Genomic DNA, 22,783 nt, shown 5'->3' on the forward strand with positions numbered 1-22,783 from the left:
ACTCTTGAAGCATCAAACGTTTGCTAGCAGTTAGGATGAAATTTTGGTAAATATCTGGTCAATATCTTACGTGCTTGTTAAACTATTGAATATATCTTATGATTGGCTTCCAAGTTTCAGAATGCCATCCTGGTCAGATTATCTTTTCACATCATTGCATTAATTTGTGTTGTGACTGCACACTTTTTATCCGTCTGTTGCCAGTCATTACAGAATGTCCAGGCACATAGATAGATGTCATGTGAAGTAGCCAGACATTCTGTAATAACTTCACTGAGATCTCATTTTCATTAAAGCAGAATCTGACATTATTCTCTAGTCCAAACACAAATTTATGGAGGCACAGTCTCACTTATAGTTGTATAGCATTACATAATGTTAAATTTTTCCATTTTCTCCTTTTCTCTTCTTTTTTTCAAGGAAAGACAGGCAACCGTGAAAAAAGAAAAGAGTTGCCCCCAGCAAACGAACAAACTGGGAGAGCGGAACAAAATGCAAAGAGCAAATTCTATCACCATTGATGGACAAGGTCTTCAGGTGTGATTATTGTTATTTTGATTTTAACAGTTACTTGTAGGTGTGAAGGCAGTGATAGAGTTAATGATCTTTAAAGTTAAATGTTTCCTATCCATTCACTCTTTAATATTTCACTTTTACATATTTAAAAATAAAATAGGTAAGTTCTTCTGTCTGTACAGGAATCTTGTGGTGCAAATCTTCATCTCATGTAGTTGATGCGATTTCCTAATACAATAACTGGAAGGGAAAACTAACTCTAGAACACTTGTATTGTGGGATGAAAGTAAACTCCATTTGTTTTAATATCTGTCACATGCCATTGTGTGAATTTACATTATAAGTCTATTTCTTAATAGTTCTTCACTATTCTCATTTAAACCTGTTAAGTAATAGATGGTCAGACTTCAAGGATGTTATTTGTCCAGGTATTTTCAAGTAAGGCATTTGACACATCAAAATTATGAGTGAAGCAAGGTGGTTTCAGTAATAGCAATATCTTTAATAAAGAAAGGAATTTTTTATACTTGAAAGTAAAACTTCTGTGTGATGAGCTAATGTGATTTTAGGGAGGTTAGTCAGAGGCATGTCTGAGGAGTTCTGCCTGAACTGCTCAACTTCTTTCACTTGAGATATGAATAGTTTTGACTAAAATCAGTGTTCACATGTATGATGCTGGTTCTTTACTTTGTTGTGATAACTATGTGATAATCATTTAATATACATAGTTGGCTGTTCTCTATCTTCTGATATATTGTAGTTAAGGTTCGGTAAGCATAAAAGATCCCATTACCATAAATCAAATGCTGTATGCTTTATAATCATTTCATTACATACCTTACTGTGTCAGGATAGAAAGGCTTATTTTATTGTTTCATCTTCTTAGGTTAGTGAAACATTCTTGTTACAACCCAAGGAAAAGGAAGAAAAAAATCCCCCTAAGAATCTAAATCCTAAAACCTATGCAGTCACATGGCTGCTCCATTGATGGCCTAAGTAGGATGTTATAGGAATCATTATGCATGGTTCTCAAGGCTCCCCTGTACTTGTCATCCTCACAGACTGCATTGCCCTCCAGATCATCTTGACAGAGCATGTAGCTGTAAGGCTAGTGTATTCATAGACAGAAAGCTCAAGTTCTGTCTAATCAGTCACAGTGTGACTAACAAACGTGATAAAGAAGCACACAGTTTTCTAACTTTTGGGTGATAATCCATGCAATTCAGTGAGCCCAACAGTTCTAGATAGAGGAGTACTTTTGGCATGTCCTTTTGGTAGCAGTGCTATGCATCATGAATTTTGGTTTTCTTCCAAGAGTTAGATTACTTATGCTCATACTGTATTTTCAGGCATTTTTCAAGTCTCCTATTTTTCACTCGTGATATACTGCCTGGAATATAGTACCCGGTCTGTTAAAAGTAGTGAACTCCTAGGATTACTGACTCTTGCACACACAACCTTAAATCATGAAAAATTGTGCTTTCAGGTAATTAGGGGGTAAATTTTTTTATAAGTTTGTTAGTATGATCCAATACTTAGGTTCTATCTTCTCTTTCCGTGATGAATCCTACGCCTAAGATTGGTCATGGCTTTTATTTATTGTCACTTGAGAAGGGGAGAAAGAAAGTGAGTACTAAGATGGCAGAATAATTATTGAATGGATTTGAGATGTTTTCTGAAGTGCTTGGTATTGTTCTGTAATGCCACATCTGCAGTGTAGCGGATGATGTAATACTGGTTATCACTTTAGAAATAGTTCTCCATTGATTACCCTAATTTACTGATTATACTGTGGTCTTTGTTTTCGTCTGTTGAATAAAATTGGTTTTGAATAACAGGAGTCCATCTGAGCACCATTACATTTTTGATTGGTAACAATAATGATAACCTGATCATTGTGAAAGGTGAGTGCATCTTGAAGGATACCATAGTGAAAGGCTGGGATCAGTGAGACCGTTACATTTTCTTTTCACTCACAGATTGTATGATTTTGAAACTATTTCCATAAAGGTGGAAGATTCCATAAATATAACTGTAATTAATGTTAGTTTTTTTCCTGAAGATGGTCTGGAACAAAAAAAAAAAAATAATCTGTAGCTCACCAAAATATATTACTCTAGTTCTCCTATATCAGGCCAAAAAATGCTTCTCAGATTCTAATACTCTGACTTGGCTGGCGTGGTCTTCAGTGAACAAGAAAAGGATATTTGTGACTTTTTTTTTTTTTTTTTTGAAAACTTGATCTTTATGTTAATTGAATTTGTTTATGATCTGAGTTCCAAGGAAAAATATCAAAAATACCCACTAAATCTTCCTAGTACTCCTGTTAGACATCTGTTTTCAATATGGGAGAATTTATATATAGTTAGTCCACCACAGTTTTTGTGGTTCCTTTTTGTACTTTAAGTCACTTGTCCAATAACTTCATGAAGATTGTCTTAAAATCATGCTAATTTAAGGCTTAAAAATGTTCACCAATTTAGTCTGAATCTTTAGTTTTATTGTTTATTATATGGAAACATCTACATTATCTCAAAGAGTGATTCTGAAAAGGTGCAAGAAATTAATTAAAAGAGACCTTATTTAAAAATTGAGTGGAATACAAACTGATTATGTTTTTTCTAATAATCCAAAACTTTCTACTTGTAATAATATGGTTAAGTTTTGAAAGGAAAGATTTAATGTAGAAATAAGTTCAGCATTTGGCTTTTGTTGAGCAAAGTATCAAGGCCAGCCTTCCTTCCATCAGAAAGCAGTGAGCAGAAAACCTAGTGGCAGTGGAGATCTGCACGACTTAAAGACAATTAATCATAGTTAAGCACATTCATCTTACTTCTTTCTAGCTAACCAGCATAATGATCAGGATTATTATTTCTAATTAGAGGAAGTAATAGATCATGTATAACCTTAGGATGAGTCTCATTAATTAACCTGCGTCCTAAGAGATTTAAGTAGGTAGTCCATCTCTGTCACAGTGAGTACCATTGGTTTACACACAGTTCACAGGAACAAACATCAAGAGAATTGGCTAAATAACTAAAATTGATTAAAACAGTGGACAAAAATTAAATATATGACAAACTTCACTGTATCCTGCAATTTGATATATGTTTCAACATACAGCAATTTGCCGTAACAACGTACAGCACTTTGTGGTAACAACATACTGTGATAGAATCTGATACTGGGTTTGTTTTGTACTAGGTTTAATTACAGAGAGTTTGCTGGAGTTTCTCATTATTTGTTGTATGTACTGGAACAGATCTGGATACTTTGTGAAGTTAACGGATTGAGTTGACATAGTCGTGCCTAAGACTTCCTACTAGAAGTGGTTTTAGGTGCCTGTTGAATGCCTGTAAGACTCCTTAGCTATAATGTTTCTTAGGTTCTATGTTAAATTACATTTTATGAAATCTTCAGGTGAAAAGATTTTGTTATTCCAGGAATCATGAGTATGGATTTGGAGCAAAAGCAAAAGAGGGATAGTCTAAGGTTCATCTCTGAAGTTGTTACGCATGATTTTGGAGATGTTAACTTTGAACTCTTAACATGCTTTTAAACATTCTAGAATTTGTATATGAAAGTGATAATTTTAAACATGATTATTCAAGCTTTATGGTTTAAAAACATACATTAGCGAGAGATCATTTGATGCCATTTTTTTCATGTTCTTCAAGTGAACACAGAATATCTGAATATGCAGACTAACACTGTTACTTAGAAGGAGAGTGTTAGTTTGTAAAGCTAAACATTAATGTGAATATGTAAAACTTTTAATGTACAAAAGAATTAAAAAATGTTGTTGAACTGATTGTTTCCTTCAGTATATCCTCCTCTGCATTCTTTTCCTCAAGCTTGCCTTTCTTCCACATGTTTTCTCCTCTACTTTTTTAAGTCAACTTTTGTTATGGTTGTTGCATTTTTTAAAAAATATGATTTGATATCAAATATTGCAGATTTCTGTAATTTAAAAAAAAATCCATCAGGCTTAACATTTCATATATCTATTTATAGTATAATGTTATTTCTCACTACAAAATACAGTTTCTTCATAGCTTTTTCCATAGGAGATTACTGTCAGAATCAGTCATGCATTTCTTGCTTTTAAAAGGTTTTTTTCCTCTGTTGATGGCTGTAACCTATATATATCAATATTTCAGTGGAAATATAGGTTAAAATAGCGTCACAGATGTAAGACAGACAGCATTAAAAAAAAAGCCACTTGCAATTTGTGGCAAATTAATGAAGTGAGGATTATTGTAAATTATGGAATTGCTTCCAGCTGGATTACATAGAGTAACATAGAGTTTGCATTAAGCTTTTTGTTTTCTGTCTACTATAGGAAAAAATGAATGCAACACACAGCATTAATGAGTGGCTGTGTTATTCCCTTCTTTTAGATCACTCCAGTTCCAGGCACTCATCCACTTTTAGTTTTTGTCAACCCTAAAAGTGGTGGGAAACAAGGAGAAAGGTAAGGTTTATTTACTGTTTCCGCCTCTCCCCCCCTTATTCTGATAAATGTGATATATTTAAAAATGAAGTTTAGAAGTTTGTATATGAAATGGACTGCAACATTTTATATTGTTTTATACTGTTATGTCTCATATTTGAGCATCCTATTGTCCTGTTCAGAAAAGGTATACACTAGCATGGAGGTATAAAATCTTCGGTTAAAAGCTAGAATGAGTTACATACAACAGTTTCATTTCACAACAGAAAATGTAGCTATATTCAATATATGGTTTTGTGTGATTTGCATGGAGATGTAAGTTGCTATATTTTGCATTTCAACTTGGAAGCTATAACAGTGTTAATTTCTGTAATAATTATGCAGACAGGCTAATAATATAAAATGGAAACAGTATTGAATTTTCTAATGTGTAACTTGCCTTTCACAGATTTAGTGAGTAGATTCTTCAGCCTCTCTGTAAGACTTCCTACAAAGAAAGCTTTTGATTTTCCATTGATAGGAAGCATTCTAACAATCCAGTAATGGCCATTTTGAGATTGTCACATAAATCCCCAAATCTTTATAGCATGGCTTACCATGTCAGTACTGTAATTTATCCTTCAGCTCTTGAAAATGGCTTCAATCTTTTGGCCAAGATCAGGCTGAACATGACACCTGTGGATACTGGGTGGTGTGGGTCCCCAAAATCACATAAGGAAGGATCCAGTGTGATTGTAAAGCTTGGATCCCAGCAAGTAAAGTGCAAGTAGGACAGCTTTCCCTGCCTCTTCCACACTGTCTCTGTTGGATCACTTTTTTCAAACAGTGTCCTTTAAAGTAAACTGACAAAATGGACAAAATCCTGCAGAGTAGATGGTAGGGGAATCCTCAGAGCTAGAGAACGTTTAACCAAAACTATTTGAAGACCTCTGAGAGAACAGGTTATCATTTAGGAGCTGGTTATGTAATCCCTGGGCAGATACACCTAGATGTCACCAAAACCAACACCACTAGTTGTATCAAAGGCAGTTAATGACCTAAAAGAAGTATAGAATCATAGAATGATTAGGGTCGGAAAGGACCTTAAGATCAGCTAGTTCCATCCCCCCCTGCCATGGACAGGGATGCCTCCTACTAGACTAGGTCACTCAAGGTGCTGTCCAACCTGGCTGTGAACACTGCCAGGGATGGAGCATTCACAGCTTCCTTGGGCAATCCTTTCCAGTGCCTCACCACTATCACAGTAAAGAATTTCTTCTTGTATCTAACCTATATATCCCCTTATTGTTTGAGAGAGTCCTATCACTATGGTCCCTGATGAAGAGTCACTCTCCAGCATCCTCGTAGGCCCCCTTCAGATACTGGAAGGCTGTTGTGAGATCTTTACACAGCTTTCTCTTCTCCAGGCTGAGCAGTCTCCATTTTCTTAGTCTGTCAAACATACTGGCAAACAGCTTTCAACTGATTCTGAAGTTTCAAGAGCATGCCTTCGCAGTCACAGTAGAACAATATGAGCCATTCTGAGTGTTCTTATTTCAGAGACAGTAGTAGCGTAAGGTAGCCCTGGTCCTCTGTGCAGTCGTGGGTGTTGTGGAAGGTAATGCACTAGCACTCAGCTTGACTGTTTTTATAGTACTGATACAAAATTAACAGATAGGGATCTGGTCTGGAATTATGGAGGTGAGAGGCAGGTTATGGAGCTGCGATTAGATAGTTATAGCCTTGAAAGAATTTAATGAAATGTTTCACAGCTTTCCGTTCCTAGCTCATAATTGGTCTCAGGTGTTACTATCTGAATGGGTTTAATGCACAAGGGATATCATGTTATTCTCCAGAGTAAAAGCAAGCTTAAAACCTCATCCTCTTCCCGAGCTCCTGTTCCCATTCGCGTAGTGCAGTCTGACACTTCTCAGTTTATGTTAATGCAACTGTTACTGAGGCCAAGCAGATCACAGGAATGATTTGAATTTAAAAAATGAATGAATATATGCTTCATGCACTAACACCATTACCTACAAGTGTCATTACATAATGAAGTGTATAGCATGAGGACAGCCAGCATCAGCTGAGTACGTGAAGTATGAGAACCTTTTAAATTGGCTTTGATACCACACAAAATAAAATGTTAAATTACATATTAATGTTTCAAGGTTGCACTCAATACTTCTGTGTTAGGAGGAGAACATCCAAAGGTTAACTTCATAGTCATGTAAACATAACTCATTCACAAGCAGGAGATGATATCTCATAGATCTAAAACCAGATTCAGAAAGGTTTAAAAAAAGTCGACATGTGGACTATTTGTTGTGAAGTTCATCTTCTGCCTTTTATGTGTTAATATTTTGTATCAATACCACTAGCATAATAGAATTATAAAATAAGGATGTTGAATGCATATTAGCACTTGAAGGTTTAATCGGGGGAATGAAAATATTTTCAGGGAATTACACTATTTAGGTTTTTTACTTCTCATGTTTTTATCTGACTGCTTTACAGTCAGTAACAAGAAAATGAAGAACCTTGTATTTCCTCTCTCCTGCCTCCAATGTTGTGCAGTTATATGTTGTTAAAAGTAAATCACAGGACATTTGCAGACCTAAATAGCTTTGCAAATGCACAGTAATGGTGGTTCAAGTCAGGCTTTTTGATTATAGCAATTTTGTAATCTGGTCAGATATGGAGAGGCCAGGAGTAAAGGATAGGCTTATCTTACAAAAGTAAGATTTCCACAGCACCGAGCCGGAGAAAAAATCAAAACCATGACCTACTAATTTTTATAGATGAGAATTTCATTATCTTGACTTGTTCAGATTAAGGTGATCTTTTGCTGAAAGCTGTTCTTCAGTTTTACATAGTATTTTCTGCATTTGAGGGGTCACGATGAATTAAGTTATGATTTCTAATTGACTTTCATTGAAGACAGAAAGGTTCTTGCAGATACTGTCAAGACTCTATAGTGTTCCCACGGTTCCCTGTATGAGATTTTATGCCTTGCCATATGCTCACCCAGCCCATTTCATTGCCCTTAGACTTAGAAGGAGTGAATGCATCCGTCTGACAACCAGTTGAATAAATACACTCCCCAATAATACTTTGTAATTTCCTTTTGCATTTTGTATTTTTTTTTTTTTTCAAATCTACCAGATGGAAAGGAAAGGAACTGAGCATCACTTTAGCGTAGTAAAAGTTAGGTGGTTTAGGTTAGGTTTTCAAATGTTGGAACAGAGGGGTGCTGGTAATCATATGGATATATAGAAAAAGTGCATTCAGAACACAAAAATAATTTCTCTACAACCATATCTAATGAATGACCTTACCGATACAGTTTGAAACTTCTCTTTCAGAAAGCCAGAGTTTTTGCAAAATGTATAGTGAAAAATACCTTCCTCTTGAATGGGCTTTTCTTTCAAAACCCAATGCAGTGATTTTTCAGATATTATTGCAAAATAAGCCAGTTATACTTTCTTCTTAATGGAGAGATTAGTACCTGTTGCCCATCACCAGAAACATAAAAGCATTTACAGTTATTCAGATTTAAATGATTTAGTGTAAGGGGTAATACATACAATAAAATAGAACAAAAATATAATTCAGTGTTTATTAAAAAGCAAGGAGCAAATTAAAATTAAACTTGAATTTCAGCCTTTCACGTGGCAAAAATAGATTTTAATCATGCATGAGATTGGATAGGAGTTCAGCGAACCCAGTCAAATGTCTTCCTCAGGCTATATCACAGTTTTCAGTGATTGTGCATAAAATGGACAGGTGTGGCTAATTTCATCAGAAAAAAAATTGCAGTGTGTCCCTATCATCCTGTGGCTAGCAGTCCTCTATGTCTTCATGTAAGATTTGACTGAGTAAGACAGTAGCTTTCAATAATCTGTGAGTAGAATGTATATATTTAGTACATCATCGGCAAAATAGTTTCTTTAAACAGGAAGAATATACAAGAAGCATGTAGTGCTTCTAAAGACTGTTGTTAAAGGTAATAATGTTTCTCACGTAAGAATCCTTCTAAATCATGCTGCTGTTTTGCCATACTCATTACTTTGTTTTCTATTTCCAATTTATTTGCCTGACCAGCAGGTGAGTTTAAACAATTGTTTCCTTGACAAGTGTGCGGTTGGATGCACTGCGATCAGCTTCCGTACGCTGACGTTTCCTGCTGACTCCACATTCAGTGTCTGTGCAGTACAGGTTGATATCTTTGACCTTTGTTGTTTTCAAATAACTTTGGTGCACTCAAGGGTATTTTCTTCAGCAGCAATGCTATTTAAGGGTAGTCCCAGCCCTCTTGGCCACTGCTGCTGTAATTTTCTGCCTCCTTGCTTAGTGCATCTATTTTGAGGTTCATATGAGATCATAAACATGATTTAAGTGGAGGGAAAATATTACAGTGGAGAAATTTTTCTGAGGATTTGTATTTTTAGTTAAGTCTGTTCAGTTTTCCAGATCACAGAATAACCCTGCCAGTGGTTACAGAAGCACAACAGTTAACTGTGTTAACAAATAAACTCTGGGAAGGAACCAGCTGGAGGTGGTGGTGACAAGTGGCAATTTCATGAACTGTCTTTGTGAAATTGCACCTCAAACACAAAAAGCTGTCTTCTGGGGCATTAGCTGATACACTGCCTCCTGGCTTTGTCAGCACAAATATCCAGTGACAAGGGGTCTGTCCAATTCCTTCCTGACACACAGAGACAAGACGTTCAGAGACATGTCAGTATCAGTAGGCTGTTTGGAACTAGGTGTAAAACTGGAAGGCTAAATTAATCTGCATTCCCTTGTCTTGCATGTATCACACATCTAGTTACTGTTTAGTGTGAAGGCAAATGTTTATAGGCTGTTTCTTCCTTTTTTTTTCTTTTTTTTTCTTTTTTTTTTTTGAGAACATAGGAATGAAAAGGAACCATCAATTTATTAATTTTTTACAGACTGCCATACATAAATCTATTATGATGACCTAAACCATGATGGGTCATTTGCAGTGAGATTTTCAGATTGATTATCTGGTATTGATGTTCCACTAGTACCTATGAATGGTATGCACTTAATCAAGTATGACTCAATGTCATCTATTCATTATTGTAGGTGGACTGAATAGGTTTTGACTAGAGATGCCTAGCTCTCTATTAACAAGGCTTTCATAGCATTTCACTGATACCTGGCAACAGTATTGTGAGTGTAGGTAATGATTAATATGGCTTGTAGCACCAAACTCTTAGGCAGATAACTTAAGCCTTTGTAACAATACTGTTCGTGAGCTTCTTTATGGTTAGCTACACAAATTACGTTAGCAGCACCTTTGACCATTTTAAATCCTATATGTCACTGAGAAACAACTTAAACATACAAACTAGAAAATTAAAAATAGGATCCTTTACCTTAATAAGATGTTGCAAAAGAAGTTGAAATACACTGTGTTGTAATTCTGCTGTCAAACATCTGACTTACTCGTCATCAGTCACAGCTGTTGACAGTGATGTGTGCATGCTTACGAAGTGAAACCAGTCATTTCCCGTTGACTTTTTCTGTCAGGAATAGCATCAGGAATAGATTGTGTAAGTGTGATTGAATTAAATTCTTTATAAAAAAAAAGAAACTGATGTTGCTAAATAATTGAGAAGAAAATATTCAAATTTAGCAATTTTAAAGATAATTATAAATTTGTTTGCACTCAGTATTACACCCTTCCATAAGGGTGGACAAGGGTACTTCCACAAGGAAGACAAGGGTACAACCTAATAAATTATGCATTGCTATTAAGAAAATAAAATAATAAATCTCTCAGTGTACAATTGTGTCTAGATAGTTCTATTTTGCTGAATTTGAAAATGTGGAAATTTTAACTTAAAATTCAGCTCTTATTATGCTTCTGTTTATTTAAGGCAGTAAAAAGGAAGAAAAAACTCAATGGAAAAATAAATGCTTTCTTGAAAGCATTAAAATATTAATTAGCTTGAGGACACAAACATTAAAATCAAAAACACAAAACAGAAGGTTTGTAGTTCAAACTATTGCCACAGATCCCAGGTATATATTTTTTCATTCTGAGCTCCGACTCTTTCATGTGCTTACTTGTTTCTGCGAAAGAGATGAAACAGCTACCACATTGTAGCCAAGGTAGGAAATTAGATTTCTAATATTTGTAATGAAGAAAAATGTCAGACTTTTTATAAATACAGTTTTTGATATATTCTGCCATTTAAGAAAAAATTTGCTGGGGGTGGAACAGCAAATGGGGTCTTTTATGGGGTAGGGCAATGCTTTTCATGCTGTATCAATAAATTGCTTCCTTATTATTTAGAAAAAAATAAAATATGTGTAATTTAAATAAAACAATGGCTTTGAATCTTGTTCATTTTCTTCACATTCAGATATAATCCAAAGAAGATGTATTTGACAATAGATTCGCTTTCTCAGAGTATGATTCAGCCTATAGGGACATTTTTGATGGGTGGCAAAGCTAATTTGCTTTTGCAGTTAACTATACTTTTTTATTTTGTGTTAGCAGTGAATTTCAGGAATAAACCTCTCCTTTATCATGGAGTTACATTAACAGAAACCAGTGTGCTTTTCCAAATGTGTTTTTTGACTAGTGTTTTCTTGTATCATTATACTTCCTTATACTATTTTTTTCTGTCTATACAACATACGAATTGTATGTAGCTTGTAGCCCTTCTGTCTCAGTTTTATGCACACAATACACCGTATGTGTGAATTACAGTTGCTGTGTTCAAATATTTTATTTTTTGTATGAGATCCTGCATTTTGAATAATTATAGTATATGTTGACTTCTTCTTTCAATTTATAAGTTATTAAAAAATTTCAAACATGTAAGGGAATATTTTCTCTTTGTCTCTTTTACCTCTTCAGAATTTATAGAAAATTTCAGTACCTTTTAAATCCTCGTCAAGTTTATAGTCTTTCTGGAAATGGACCAATGCCAGGGTAAGTCTACAGTTAATATTATTACCAGGAACTCATTTAATAAAATGCTACATAATCAAATGAGCAGACTGGGGCACATATAGCATCTTTTGAATGTGTCAACACTAAAGACCTCTGGATGGCTGCAGAAATTTGCAGGTGCTATTTGTTTAGATGTACAAATAAAACTGTATATCACGTTTTACTAATAACCATGCAGTACTGTGTAAGAAGTGTGGGAAAAATTTCATTCTATTTGTAGCTTTTACTGCTATATCAGCAACCTGAGTTCATGTGGGGGTTAATTTTATGTTACAAATACCAAGCAGCTTCAGAGACTGACCTGCAGGACTTACGTATGTGCACATATGTGTTTGCATAGAAGAAATGTATCTGTGTAAATATATATATATGTATATAAGATACATATGTATATAGGATACATATATATATATTCTAATGTATGTCAGAGAATGTAATTTAAGATCATAGTGGCTGCACACTCCTTATGAATAATTTGGGGGACAAAGTGAGCAGAAAATGACTGGACAGGCTACATTATGCTAGCAGTGACTTTCTATGTGGACTGGAGTGTTCTTTGACCCAGGTAGTGGTGCAGTCACTTGTCTAATATGCTTCTTCCATGAGTCTTCCATTTGTGTAAAGACAGAACAACTGCAGTGTAGCAAATACTGTCTTTTGCCACCTGAAATTGTCACCTTTTTAAGTAGTGAGTGCATTAGTAGAAGAAAACACAAACCAGCGCTGAACATCTGCTCTGTGTATCATTTTGTGTATATTGGGTGTTATTTAGTTGTGTCACTGATAAGTGAAATTCTACATCAGTGAGAAGAGTTGCAGAGGGATATGAGGAGATACATGTTCACTGACATGAAGTTTACACTGTTGGTTTGTTTTTGTTTTTTTGGTTTGGTTTGTTGTTTTTTTGTGTTGTTTTGGTGGTTTTTTTTTTTTTGTTTGGTTAGGATTTTTTTGTGTGTTTTTTTTTGTGTTTGCTTGTTGTGGGTTTTTTGTTTGTTGGGTTTTTTTTGTTTGGTTTTTTTGTTTGTTTTTTTAACCTGGGAGTTTTTATCCATTTGGGTTTCTTTTTAACTTGGAGGAGAATAAGATCAAGGTGAGAATATATGTGGTTTGTGCCTTGCAAAAATATATTTCAGTTGTTATAGATACATTACTGGAAAGAGCGTGATCTGACAGTTTCTGCCAGCACTTCTGGTTTAAACGCCAAATATGCAGGCGTTCTCTCTTAAAACCATTCTGCATCAGCTGTCCATTTGTTGGGTTAGACTTTGGAGATGTATAGCATTGATGAAAGTGAAAAGCAGATTGGACCCAATTCGTTTTGAAGTTATGATTCTCCGAATGTTTTGCACTGCAATGTGGCTAATATGTGCAACCTGCAGAATGGTGCAAAACCTGCTCAAAAAAAATTAAGTAATGACATGCATGATTTTTTTCATGTCTGTAATTTTATGCTGTACATGAATGCTAGTGCTGTTTTATTACTTAAATGGTATTTATTGTTTGTGTTTTGTCATACTGGTCTTAACACATATGGAAAATTTAAGTCAGTCCAAAGAATAAGACAAGAAAAATTGCATAAACTTATTTCAGGAATTTATAAGAAATTTTAACTGAGACAAAGCTAGTAACCAGTGTTGTTTTACATATGGTGTAATAGAAATGGCACACTAGAGGCTGAGATGATGAATTTTAAAACAACTCTAGCTATTCCATGATTCTATGATTCTATTTTTGTTTAAATTAATCATTTATCTTGTGATGTACAGGAAAATGTATTTTAAGGCAGAAGCACAAGAGGGCAGTGTTAAGTTCAAACTGAAACCCCACATTTAAACATTAGTCTTTTGAACCAGGAGTTTTTTAGAAAATATTTTCAATTTCTGTTTCTATTAGGAATCAAAATAGTTTTAGTTGGGAGTCACTTTGAAGAAGTTTCTAATTAATTTTCAAACAGCCACTGCATTTTGTTAAGCTTGTTTTCATTCCACAGAAATGAGTACTCCTAAATTTCCAGTTTATCTCCAGCCATCATTTCTTGCCCCTGCCAATACTGTGTAGTCTATATATAATTTGTCCCTAAAGCAAACCATTGAATAAACTCTGTATTTCACTTACCAGTCATGTTTCCTTTTGTGCGAGGGCTGGATTTCCTAATAAAATGTGCCCATCCATCCATCTGTCCACTCACTCATCCATCTCTGTAATGCCAGTTATATTGGATTGTCAATCAAAATGTTACATTTGTTGAATATTGTCATATGTGTTATTTAGATCAAAATGGAACAGAGTGGGGTATTGTACAGCAGAGAAAAACAAAAGTATTCTTCATGGCAGCTGCTGTTATTTAGTGAAAAGGGATAAGCATAATATATATTTATTTTAGAGCATTTATGATTATTGTAATAGATTTTAATTGGGTATTTTGAGGTTTTTTTTTTCATTTAAATACTAATATTGGACATGTTCACTCAACCTATAGGATGTTTATAGTATTAGGGTACAATTTGCTTGTTTTGGTAGAGCCAACTTGTCTCCTTTAACCCACAAGTATTTTATTTATGATGGTAAGTTTCTGATAAGCTGCTGTCATCAACCAAGAAGATAATAAGCTTTTCTAACTTGGATTCCAAATATCTGGGACTAACATGAATTAGTATTTCCAGTTCATTTCTTTTGAAAATCTAAATATCTCCCTTATAGATAACAGGGAGAAAGACCAGAGAACTTGGAGACCAATAAAAGCCTAAATCTTAGGGGGGACTGTAAAGCCACTGTATTTTTTTTCACAAAAACTCAACAGCTCAATCACTTGGTTTTTCATTCTTCCTCTTCAGTGGGATAACCATATTCTTTCACAGAAGGGGAATAAAGGGCTTCTTAAACGACCTTAGCTGAAACAGGGTTCAAATAATCTTTGTTCAGAGGAAGAAGGGCCTTTTTTTAATTTTTTTTAAATATGGAAATAATTTTATTTCCCTTTTCAATCTTAAAAAATCCGAGCAAACATCAAAAAAACCATGACACCCCCTCCACCACCAACAAAAACCCCAAACCGAAACAGCAAACTGAACAAAACCAAACAGAACTCCGAACTTTTTTAATATCAGGGGATTGGGGTTAGTTTTATAAAAATACTAGTGTGTAGCAGAGTAATAGCAAATATGTATTAACAAGTTGTAATAAATTCAGTTTTGCTATCTGAACGTGCAACTGGATGTGTCACTGACTTTTATAATAGATGGGATGGCACTTGTAGAACTGCAGGGCCACCAACAAAGAGATTTCTTGTAGCTTTTTAGGATCCCCAAGGTAAGGTTTTTGGAGGTCTTTATGTCAAGACAAATAAATTGCTTGGCAGCCAACTGTCTGATTCCTTTCCAACAACTGAAACTGGTCTGCTCCGAAGCCTCAAAATCAAGGAGCTCTCAGCCAAAGGACAACCGTACGCTTTAAACACTGGTATAATAATTAATGGTTTAGGCATCCTTTATCTGTAGAGAGGTGTGAGTGAGCCGGAGAAACTCTGTATGCTCTGCAGCTGAACGGGCATAAAAGGTACTCCACACTTCCAGGTTGCCAGAGTTAACAAAGTGACTTGAAAATTGCCATCTGATACATTGTGTAATTTGTGCCTAGCACCTGTGTTTTTAGCCTTGAAAAGAGTTTCCCTGTTGGGTTGTTACATCTCTATGGGAGTCTTCTACTTCTGACAACAACTGTTATTGTGGATTTAATGATTTTGAAGAATCTGAAATTCAGTTATTGTTCACCTCACAGAGAGGTAAATAATAGTTGGATGAATAGCAGTCGAGCCACAGACCCACATGACTCTGTGGAGGGGTCACCGTTTCACAGAGGCTTTGTCCCTCTGAAAAGGCTCCCATTCCCTTAAGTCTGTTATTTAAAATGTCTAATTTAGGTTATTTTTATACTGTATAATAGAAATTATATCTACAAAAGTTGTATTTCTTGGTAACTCCCTTAAGCATTTAATTTGGAGAGCATGTGCTTTTAAAATTCTATTCATAAGTTTACCTCAACAGGCCTTTTTAAATCTTAAATTCTGCCCACTTAAGATGCCCAGGACAGCCGAACTGCATCCCTACAACTTACTCTGTAATTTAGTTGGGAATCTACGGCACCTGGGCCTTCATAATTTCACAAAGCAATAGGCCTATTTTGAAAATTACACTGTTTTCTCTAATTATTGGAATTGATTGCTAAAGCTTTTTTTTTTTTTTTTTTTTGCTTTTTGATGTTTGGAATATCCAGAGTATTCTGGGAAGACATGTACATCAGGACTATTTTTAGAAGCTAATAACTGCATAGTTATTTTCTTCTGAACAAAACCTTGAAGCTAGTCTGTATTTCTTTGGACAGATTACATTTTTTGCCAAAAAATGGCAAAGCAAGTTGGTTGTACTCTAATGATTAAGATAACCATTGTGCACCATGAAGCAGTAGTGCTCAGTCTTCACATGTGGGACTTAAACTTTGGGTTTAGAGATATATTTTAAACAGCTGTTAAACAATATTTTTATTTGTATGACATCTATGGTGTTTGCTGCATGAATAGCACAATCTTGTAAATACCACCTATTTCCACTACTTTCTTGGTGTAGACTTCCAAAATGGTAAGCCTGATTGGTTCACTTCTCTCTTAACCGTTGTAATTGTTCAGCCTTTGTCTGAAAGCTATTTTAAAAGCCTGTGCCTCGTCCTTTAGCCTTAGTAGTTTGCTCTTCTTTCATTCTTGAGCTGGTTCTCTTTTCTTGGTCACCCAAAAATAAGCTATTGACTATTACAGTCACTTGTCAACATATGACATCCAGCATCTACTCCACCCACTACCCAGGATATATTAACTCACTTTTCCCACAAATGCTTCTTTGTTTCTCTTTCTGTCATTTATCTCTCCCAAATCTGCAAGACTGCTATCCGTCTTGTGGATATTGTACAATAAGACCCACAAGATAAAGCAAATGTCATTGTTGCAGGGATCATAAGTTTGACACTATGATTGTTATTTGATATCTGTATAAAATGATTTGGGGCCATCTACTGACTGTAACAGTATACTGTAAAAATAAGTTGGTGTACATCTTAAGCAGTAGTTAAGGAAAATCTAAGTTTTGTTTGGACAGGGCTTAGAGTAACCTGATATAGTGAAGAATGGCCCTCCCTATAGCAGGGGGATTGGACTGGGTGATCTTTAGAAGTACCTTCTAACCTAAACCATTCTATAATTCTATGCTGTTAATGGTATTTGGGAGTGTGAAGTATATCATATGGAGCAATATCTTCAGTTTTGGCTACCTGGCAGTAAAATGTCCACTATATTCATGGAGTCCCTCAATATCACAGGTGATCGCATGCTAAGGAACTGGGGTTTTTTTCTAAATATGCCATCATGGTTTTCAGCAGGCCTGTGATTTTAAATTAGCAGCCATCTTTATTTTTAGACAGTATGAACTGAAAACAATATTTTAAGCTGCAGTATATTCATCTACCAGTTAACATTTGAATGTTAAAATACCGTTCCAGGAAATTAATATTTTGCCCCATGCAATGACAAACTGAATTTATTGAAACTCTTTGAGTGATTTATTGGAATTACTGTCTCATGAGCTGTGTCATTACAATATGCAGAAAACTGTAACTGAGAGTTGTAATGAGGTTAAAGTGTGTGTGTGTTGTCCGGTTACATAACCAGCTCAACTTGGCAGTCTAGAAAAAACTGTGTTTAATTTTCATTTGTATTCTCAAGTAATAATGATTTGCCTTCTTTAATAAAATGACAGCAATATGGTTATTACAATAAAGGAGAAAATATTGCAACAATACAATTGCTTTGTATTTCAACTTAGTGCTTTCCTGTAGACAGACAGTTTAAAGAAGAACCAGTGGTGAGTTGAGCATACAAATTAGTGAAATTGTTAGAATAAACCCAGCATTGTGAATTTGTAAGTGGACAAAGTTTCTAAGTCATAGGATTCACCTAGAATTGTGAGATATCTGTGACATAGATCCTTCGTCAGCATAAATCTGTTGATGACAAATCACCTCTGAGCTGGTGATATTTAGGGTGAATATTTATCTTCCATTCGCTTCCATTCACACACAGCATAAGGGCCATTCTAGTATGTAAACGTTGTACTAGTTCATGTGTAATTATAAAACTGATAAGTTACAGATACCATTCAAGAAAATTTTAATATTACTGTGTTTTGTGCTACACTTTATGAGCAGTAAATATTTATTGAATTTAATGATTTTACGTATTTATTGATTCAGTATTTTTGTTTCATTACCTTTAAGGCCAGACTGTTTTATTACTAGGAAGACAGAAGTTTTGAAATGGAAGTCATAACAAATAACTTTTAATACAATTTTTCTGTACACCATAATATAGAGCTTCTGAAGTCCTCTATCTTGAAGCTGATTACAGTTGTAATTGGCAAAGTTCATGTACTGTGTATACTAATATTGGCTTAGAAGCTATGAGACAAAAGTATTCACAATTTTAACTGATCATTTATTTCTTAAATTACTCTCCTTTTCCAAAAGCTGAATCCAAATTACTTAAATGTAACTGTAAAAGCAGCTCAGTAAAAACATTATTCTAAGTCACAAGAGCTGAAGTAACTCTAAACCGTTTAAAATATTTAAAATTTCTTTCATGTGCACAGATACTAATTTCTGCTCCCCTTTCTTGCACTTTGATCTTTGCTGCAGAAGTTTACTAAGTTAAACCGTATTTTTATTTCCACTGATCATTTGCAATTTACCTTACATTTAGCTGATACCTGTGCTGAGATACCAGTATCAGTGGTATCTTTGCTTGGGCTGTTGAGTTTTAATTTTGCTTCCACTGTGAGTGAAGATGGTTGGCTGAATGATTTTACATGGTGCTGCTGTTATTCCCCCTTGTGTGGCTGAGTACCTGAAATCTCTGCATAGTGCAGTGCACAGTTGCCATCTTTCAAGTGGAATTTACTAATTTATCAGCAGGAACTCAGTAGTTGCCTTTGTGTGTGAGATCCTTGTGTCTGGCAAAATAAAATAAAAACAGGCTGGTATCAGACACCTTCAGTGGTTTAAATTTATTTGTTTTTCTTCCAGCAGATAGGAAACTGGATTAGGGAAGACTAAACCAGGTCCATTTACAAGTGAACTATCAAGATGAAGATATCTGTTGATAGCTTTACCAGTTTAGTCATAGGAGTGAGCCCATTTAGTATATTAATTATTGACCATGAATGTTTATGAAATTTGTAGAATGTGAAAAGTTGGATGATACTGTAAAGAAAAGGGAAGCTGCAATTTAATGTACAAGAATTTGATCATCAGACAAAAATTATATGATTTTGACAATTTTGATGATAGAAATACCATCAAATATAATAATCTCTTGTAATCCACCTTTAGGAATTGGTTGTATTGACCTTTCTCAATAGAAAAAAAATAGTTCATTTTCTAAAATCATCTTGGCAATTCACCCAGCAAAGAATATCCTCCTGTTTTAAGGACTCAGTATACAACCATGTTTTTTTTTATCTTCCTGTGGATTTCTTGTTTCCTTTTTGCCAGTGATAGAATAATAGATATAACTTGCGTTACATTCTGTACCAGCATAATGTTCTTATGTGACATTCCAACTCTGCTAACATATTTAAGTGATGTAAGAAAGCTTTTTACTATAGTGTCTATAAATAGGAAATCTGTAGAAAAGAATATCTACCTATTCTTACATCCACAAGTGAAAAAGGAGTTTTTTGGGGGGCAGTATTTTTCTTCATTGAAAAAAGAATAAAAATAATGTATTAAATAATTCTGTGTGAATTATAATACAAATTCATTTGATAGGAAGAAAATACATTTTTTTTAAGTTTCCAATTTACCTGTTTCATGAATCCTGTTTAATTTCTGTCACAGTTATTGACAGAATTTCTGTAAGGTTACTGACATAATGGGCCTTTGTACTTGTACTTGTCATGTTGTGCTATGGTAAGAGTAATAATCTGAATTGTTAAAAACTTGGATTTTTTTTTTTTTTTTAAGTAGAGATAAAACTTTTGGGGAAGAGACCCATTGTAAGTACTAATTTATATTTTTATGTTACTTGATGTTTATTATACCTACCTAGAGTTCTTGTACAATTTTATAAGTCATTCAAGTTACAGTAGCACTACATTTTCAATTCTTGTTCTTTACCTTAGTCTGACAGTGCACAAAGCCTTTATGATGACTTGCACAAAGCCTTTATGATGACTTCCATTTTTTTTTTTATTTCCACTTCACACCACTTTTACTGAGTTCTCCAACAATTTTATTTTTTTTTTAAAGATATAAAAATTTTCTGTGGATAAGAGGTAAGAAGTGCTATTAAAACACTAATTGACTACAACTATCTTGATAGGCAATACATGCTCTTTCTATTAAGAAATTTCTTCAAAATTGTAGCACTTACTGAGTTTGACTGAAACGTTGTCAGCAGAAAACTATGTTCATTTCCCAACTCTTAATGTAGACTGTACATTCTAATTCAGTGAATGAGATTTATTTACATATGTAATTATATAACTATATTTAAATTTATAAATTAATTTGATTTTATAAATATTTATATTTGTTACACTATATTTATATGCACTATATTTACGTATGCCAATATAAAATGTAAGGTATATGATGCTTTATGTATTTTATGTATTATACAGTTATATAATGTATGTATCACTTTTACATTTAAATTTATAAAAATAAAAAGTCATGCGAACTTAATGCTGTACTATGAAGTTGTTTGGAAAATTCACTGTGTATGATTATAAATTGTTCCAGGGGAAATGTGAACGAAGCTTACTGAGAATTTTTTTTGACAATATGGTTTTGTCAGATTCTTCAGTCCCCCACTTTCTTGGGAAATTACACTTTTTTTGATGAATATTAAATATACATTCAAAACAAAAAGGATGTTTGATAGCCATATGGTGAGAATGCTTGTTTATAAAAGGGAAGATGAAGATTTGGGTCCATGGTCTGCCTGTCTGGATTAATGCTAGCATCAACCCTGTACTTTTCATTTCTTTTGGTTGTTTGGTTTTTTTTGTGTTTTGTTTTGTTTTGTTTTTGGTTTTTTTTTTCCTGGACTTTCTTTTGACATCTTTTACATGTGGTAGAAATGCTTAAATATATTTATAGAAGTTAGTACCCTGCCATCACCTCTGGGCTATAATTTAAATTTAAATTAATCTGAAATACCCTCAGTACTAGAAGAAATATAATTAAAACTGCTAACTTTCTACAGACCCAGCACAAAGTTGGAATTCTGGTGATTGGAGGCATTTGTCTCTTTGCCAGGTCTCGTAAAGTGGGAGAGATACCTGTGGGCCATGGCATACCTCAGTGCCCACTCTTACAGTAGTAGAAGGTTACTTCCAGCAGAGGGTCTTTCAACACATATGCTAATTGCATGTATTCCCCAAGTGTACCCAGTCAGACTTGGCACATGAAGTTTTGGATCAGAAGAGATCCTATAGTACTTGTCCTGTGGATGTATGAAATAGAACCTAAGAAGTGAGAAGGGCAAAGCAGAGTTTAATACAGATCAAGTAAGCATCCTTCAGACATCATATGTGACACTTGAAATTGTCTAAGAGCTCAGCAGAGAAAACTAGAGGGAGTGGGACAACAATGTGATGGGCTTAATTCTATGTAGCTTTCTAACCTTGAAATGCTGGTCTAAAACTAGTAGAGCAACAAGTTGTCCTATCATCTTCTACATGTTAAATAACATTTTTTGACAATTGTATTTTTAATTTCATTCTTTCATACTCTTTCTCTGTAGTTTGTCATGTGTTCTTGATTTCATCAAAATGCCTAGAAGAATTTTTAAAGTTTTCTAGGGACAAGAGCACCACTCCGTGTGCAGCATTAAAATTTCATATGGAAAATAGCTTGAATTAAACACTTGCAAGTTAATTTGTATATTTTTATTTAAGTATTCGTATGCAATGTACTAATTATGCATTTATTGGGAGATGGCAAACTGGCAATGAGATCTGGTCACTAGCATATAGAATATGCACTAAGATGTCTGTGATAGTAATGAATAGCATATATGTGCTTGTAGGTGCTCACAGATGCACGTATCTAGTAATTCAGCAAAATTACTGGAAGGTTTTTGTCTAGTCACAATTTATGTGTACGGACAAATTTCAGTATGTGTCAAGAGCTATCCTTAAAAGATGTTTTTAATTTTAAAATATTGCAACTTAGAATCGTTTCACTATATACTCACTTTCCAGCATTGTGGAACATTGGTATTGAATGAAGTCGATAATCAGGTGATGATATGTCCAGCACTTGGTGGGGTACAGAAGCAGAATATTACTAAAGATGTTTCACTTTTGAGATATGGTTTGTAGGATGGTGGAATGGGTGTATTCAATGTGATGCTTACTCATTTTGTATTAAACCTTGGTGCAAAGTTGTTTTTATCAGCCACAAAATGCTCAGCTTATGTATCACTGTAATATCAGAAATACAGTTTTCATTATGCTTTTATAGTCAGCATCTCACAAGGAATTGTGTTTAATATGCTTAGCCATGTTAGAATTTTTTGTCTCGAGACTCTCCATACCCATTTACAACTAGGTAAATAGATACTGTTTTCTGTTAATAGTTTCAAAAAATATTTGAACTAAGATAAAGATTGGATTAGCTATCAGATCCAAGCTACTTCTAGTCTTAATATATGATAATAATGCTTGAATTAATAATTTCATATTAGATTTTTCAGATAACATGGTGTTGGATTGTATTTATGTGAACAGAGG

General features: G+C 34.4%; 1 protein-coding gene across 15 annotated transcripts in view; it reads left to right on the forward strand.

The window, feature by feature from the left end:
• DGKB (diacylglycerol kinase beta) overlaps positions 1–22,783 on the forward strand; it is a 476,877-nt gene that overhangs the window by 243,452 nt on the left and 210,642 nt on the right. For all 15 annotated transcript variants that reach the window (XM_061356469.1, XM_061356463.1, XM_061356472.1 and 12 more), the window contains 3 exons: positions 421–537; positions 4,917–4,990; positions 11,847–11,921. In XM_061356469.1, coding sequence (XP_061212453.1) covers positions 421–537; positions 4,917–4,990; positions 11,847–11,921 — 266 coding nt within the window. The remainder of the gene's footprint in view (positions 1–420; positions 538–4,916; positions 4,991–11,846; positions 11,922–22,783) is intronic.

The sequence above is a fragment of the Neopsephotus bourkii genome, unplaced genomic scaffold (assembly GCF_033783945.1).
Source record: "Neopsephotus bourkii isolate Nb327-2 ecotype Australia unplaced genomic scaffold, CSIRO-AGI_Nbou_v1 NB_855, whole genome shotgun sequence".
NCBI classification, from domain to species: Eukaryota; Metazoa; Chordata; class Aves; order Psittaciformes; family Psittacidae; genus Neopsephotus; species Neopsephotus bourkii.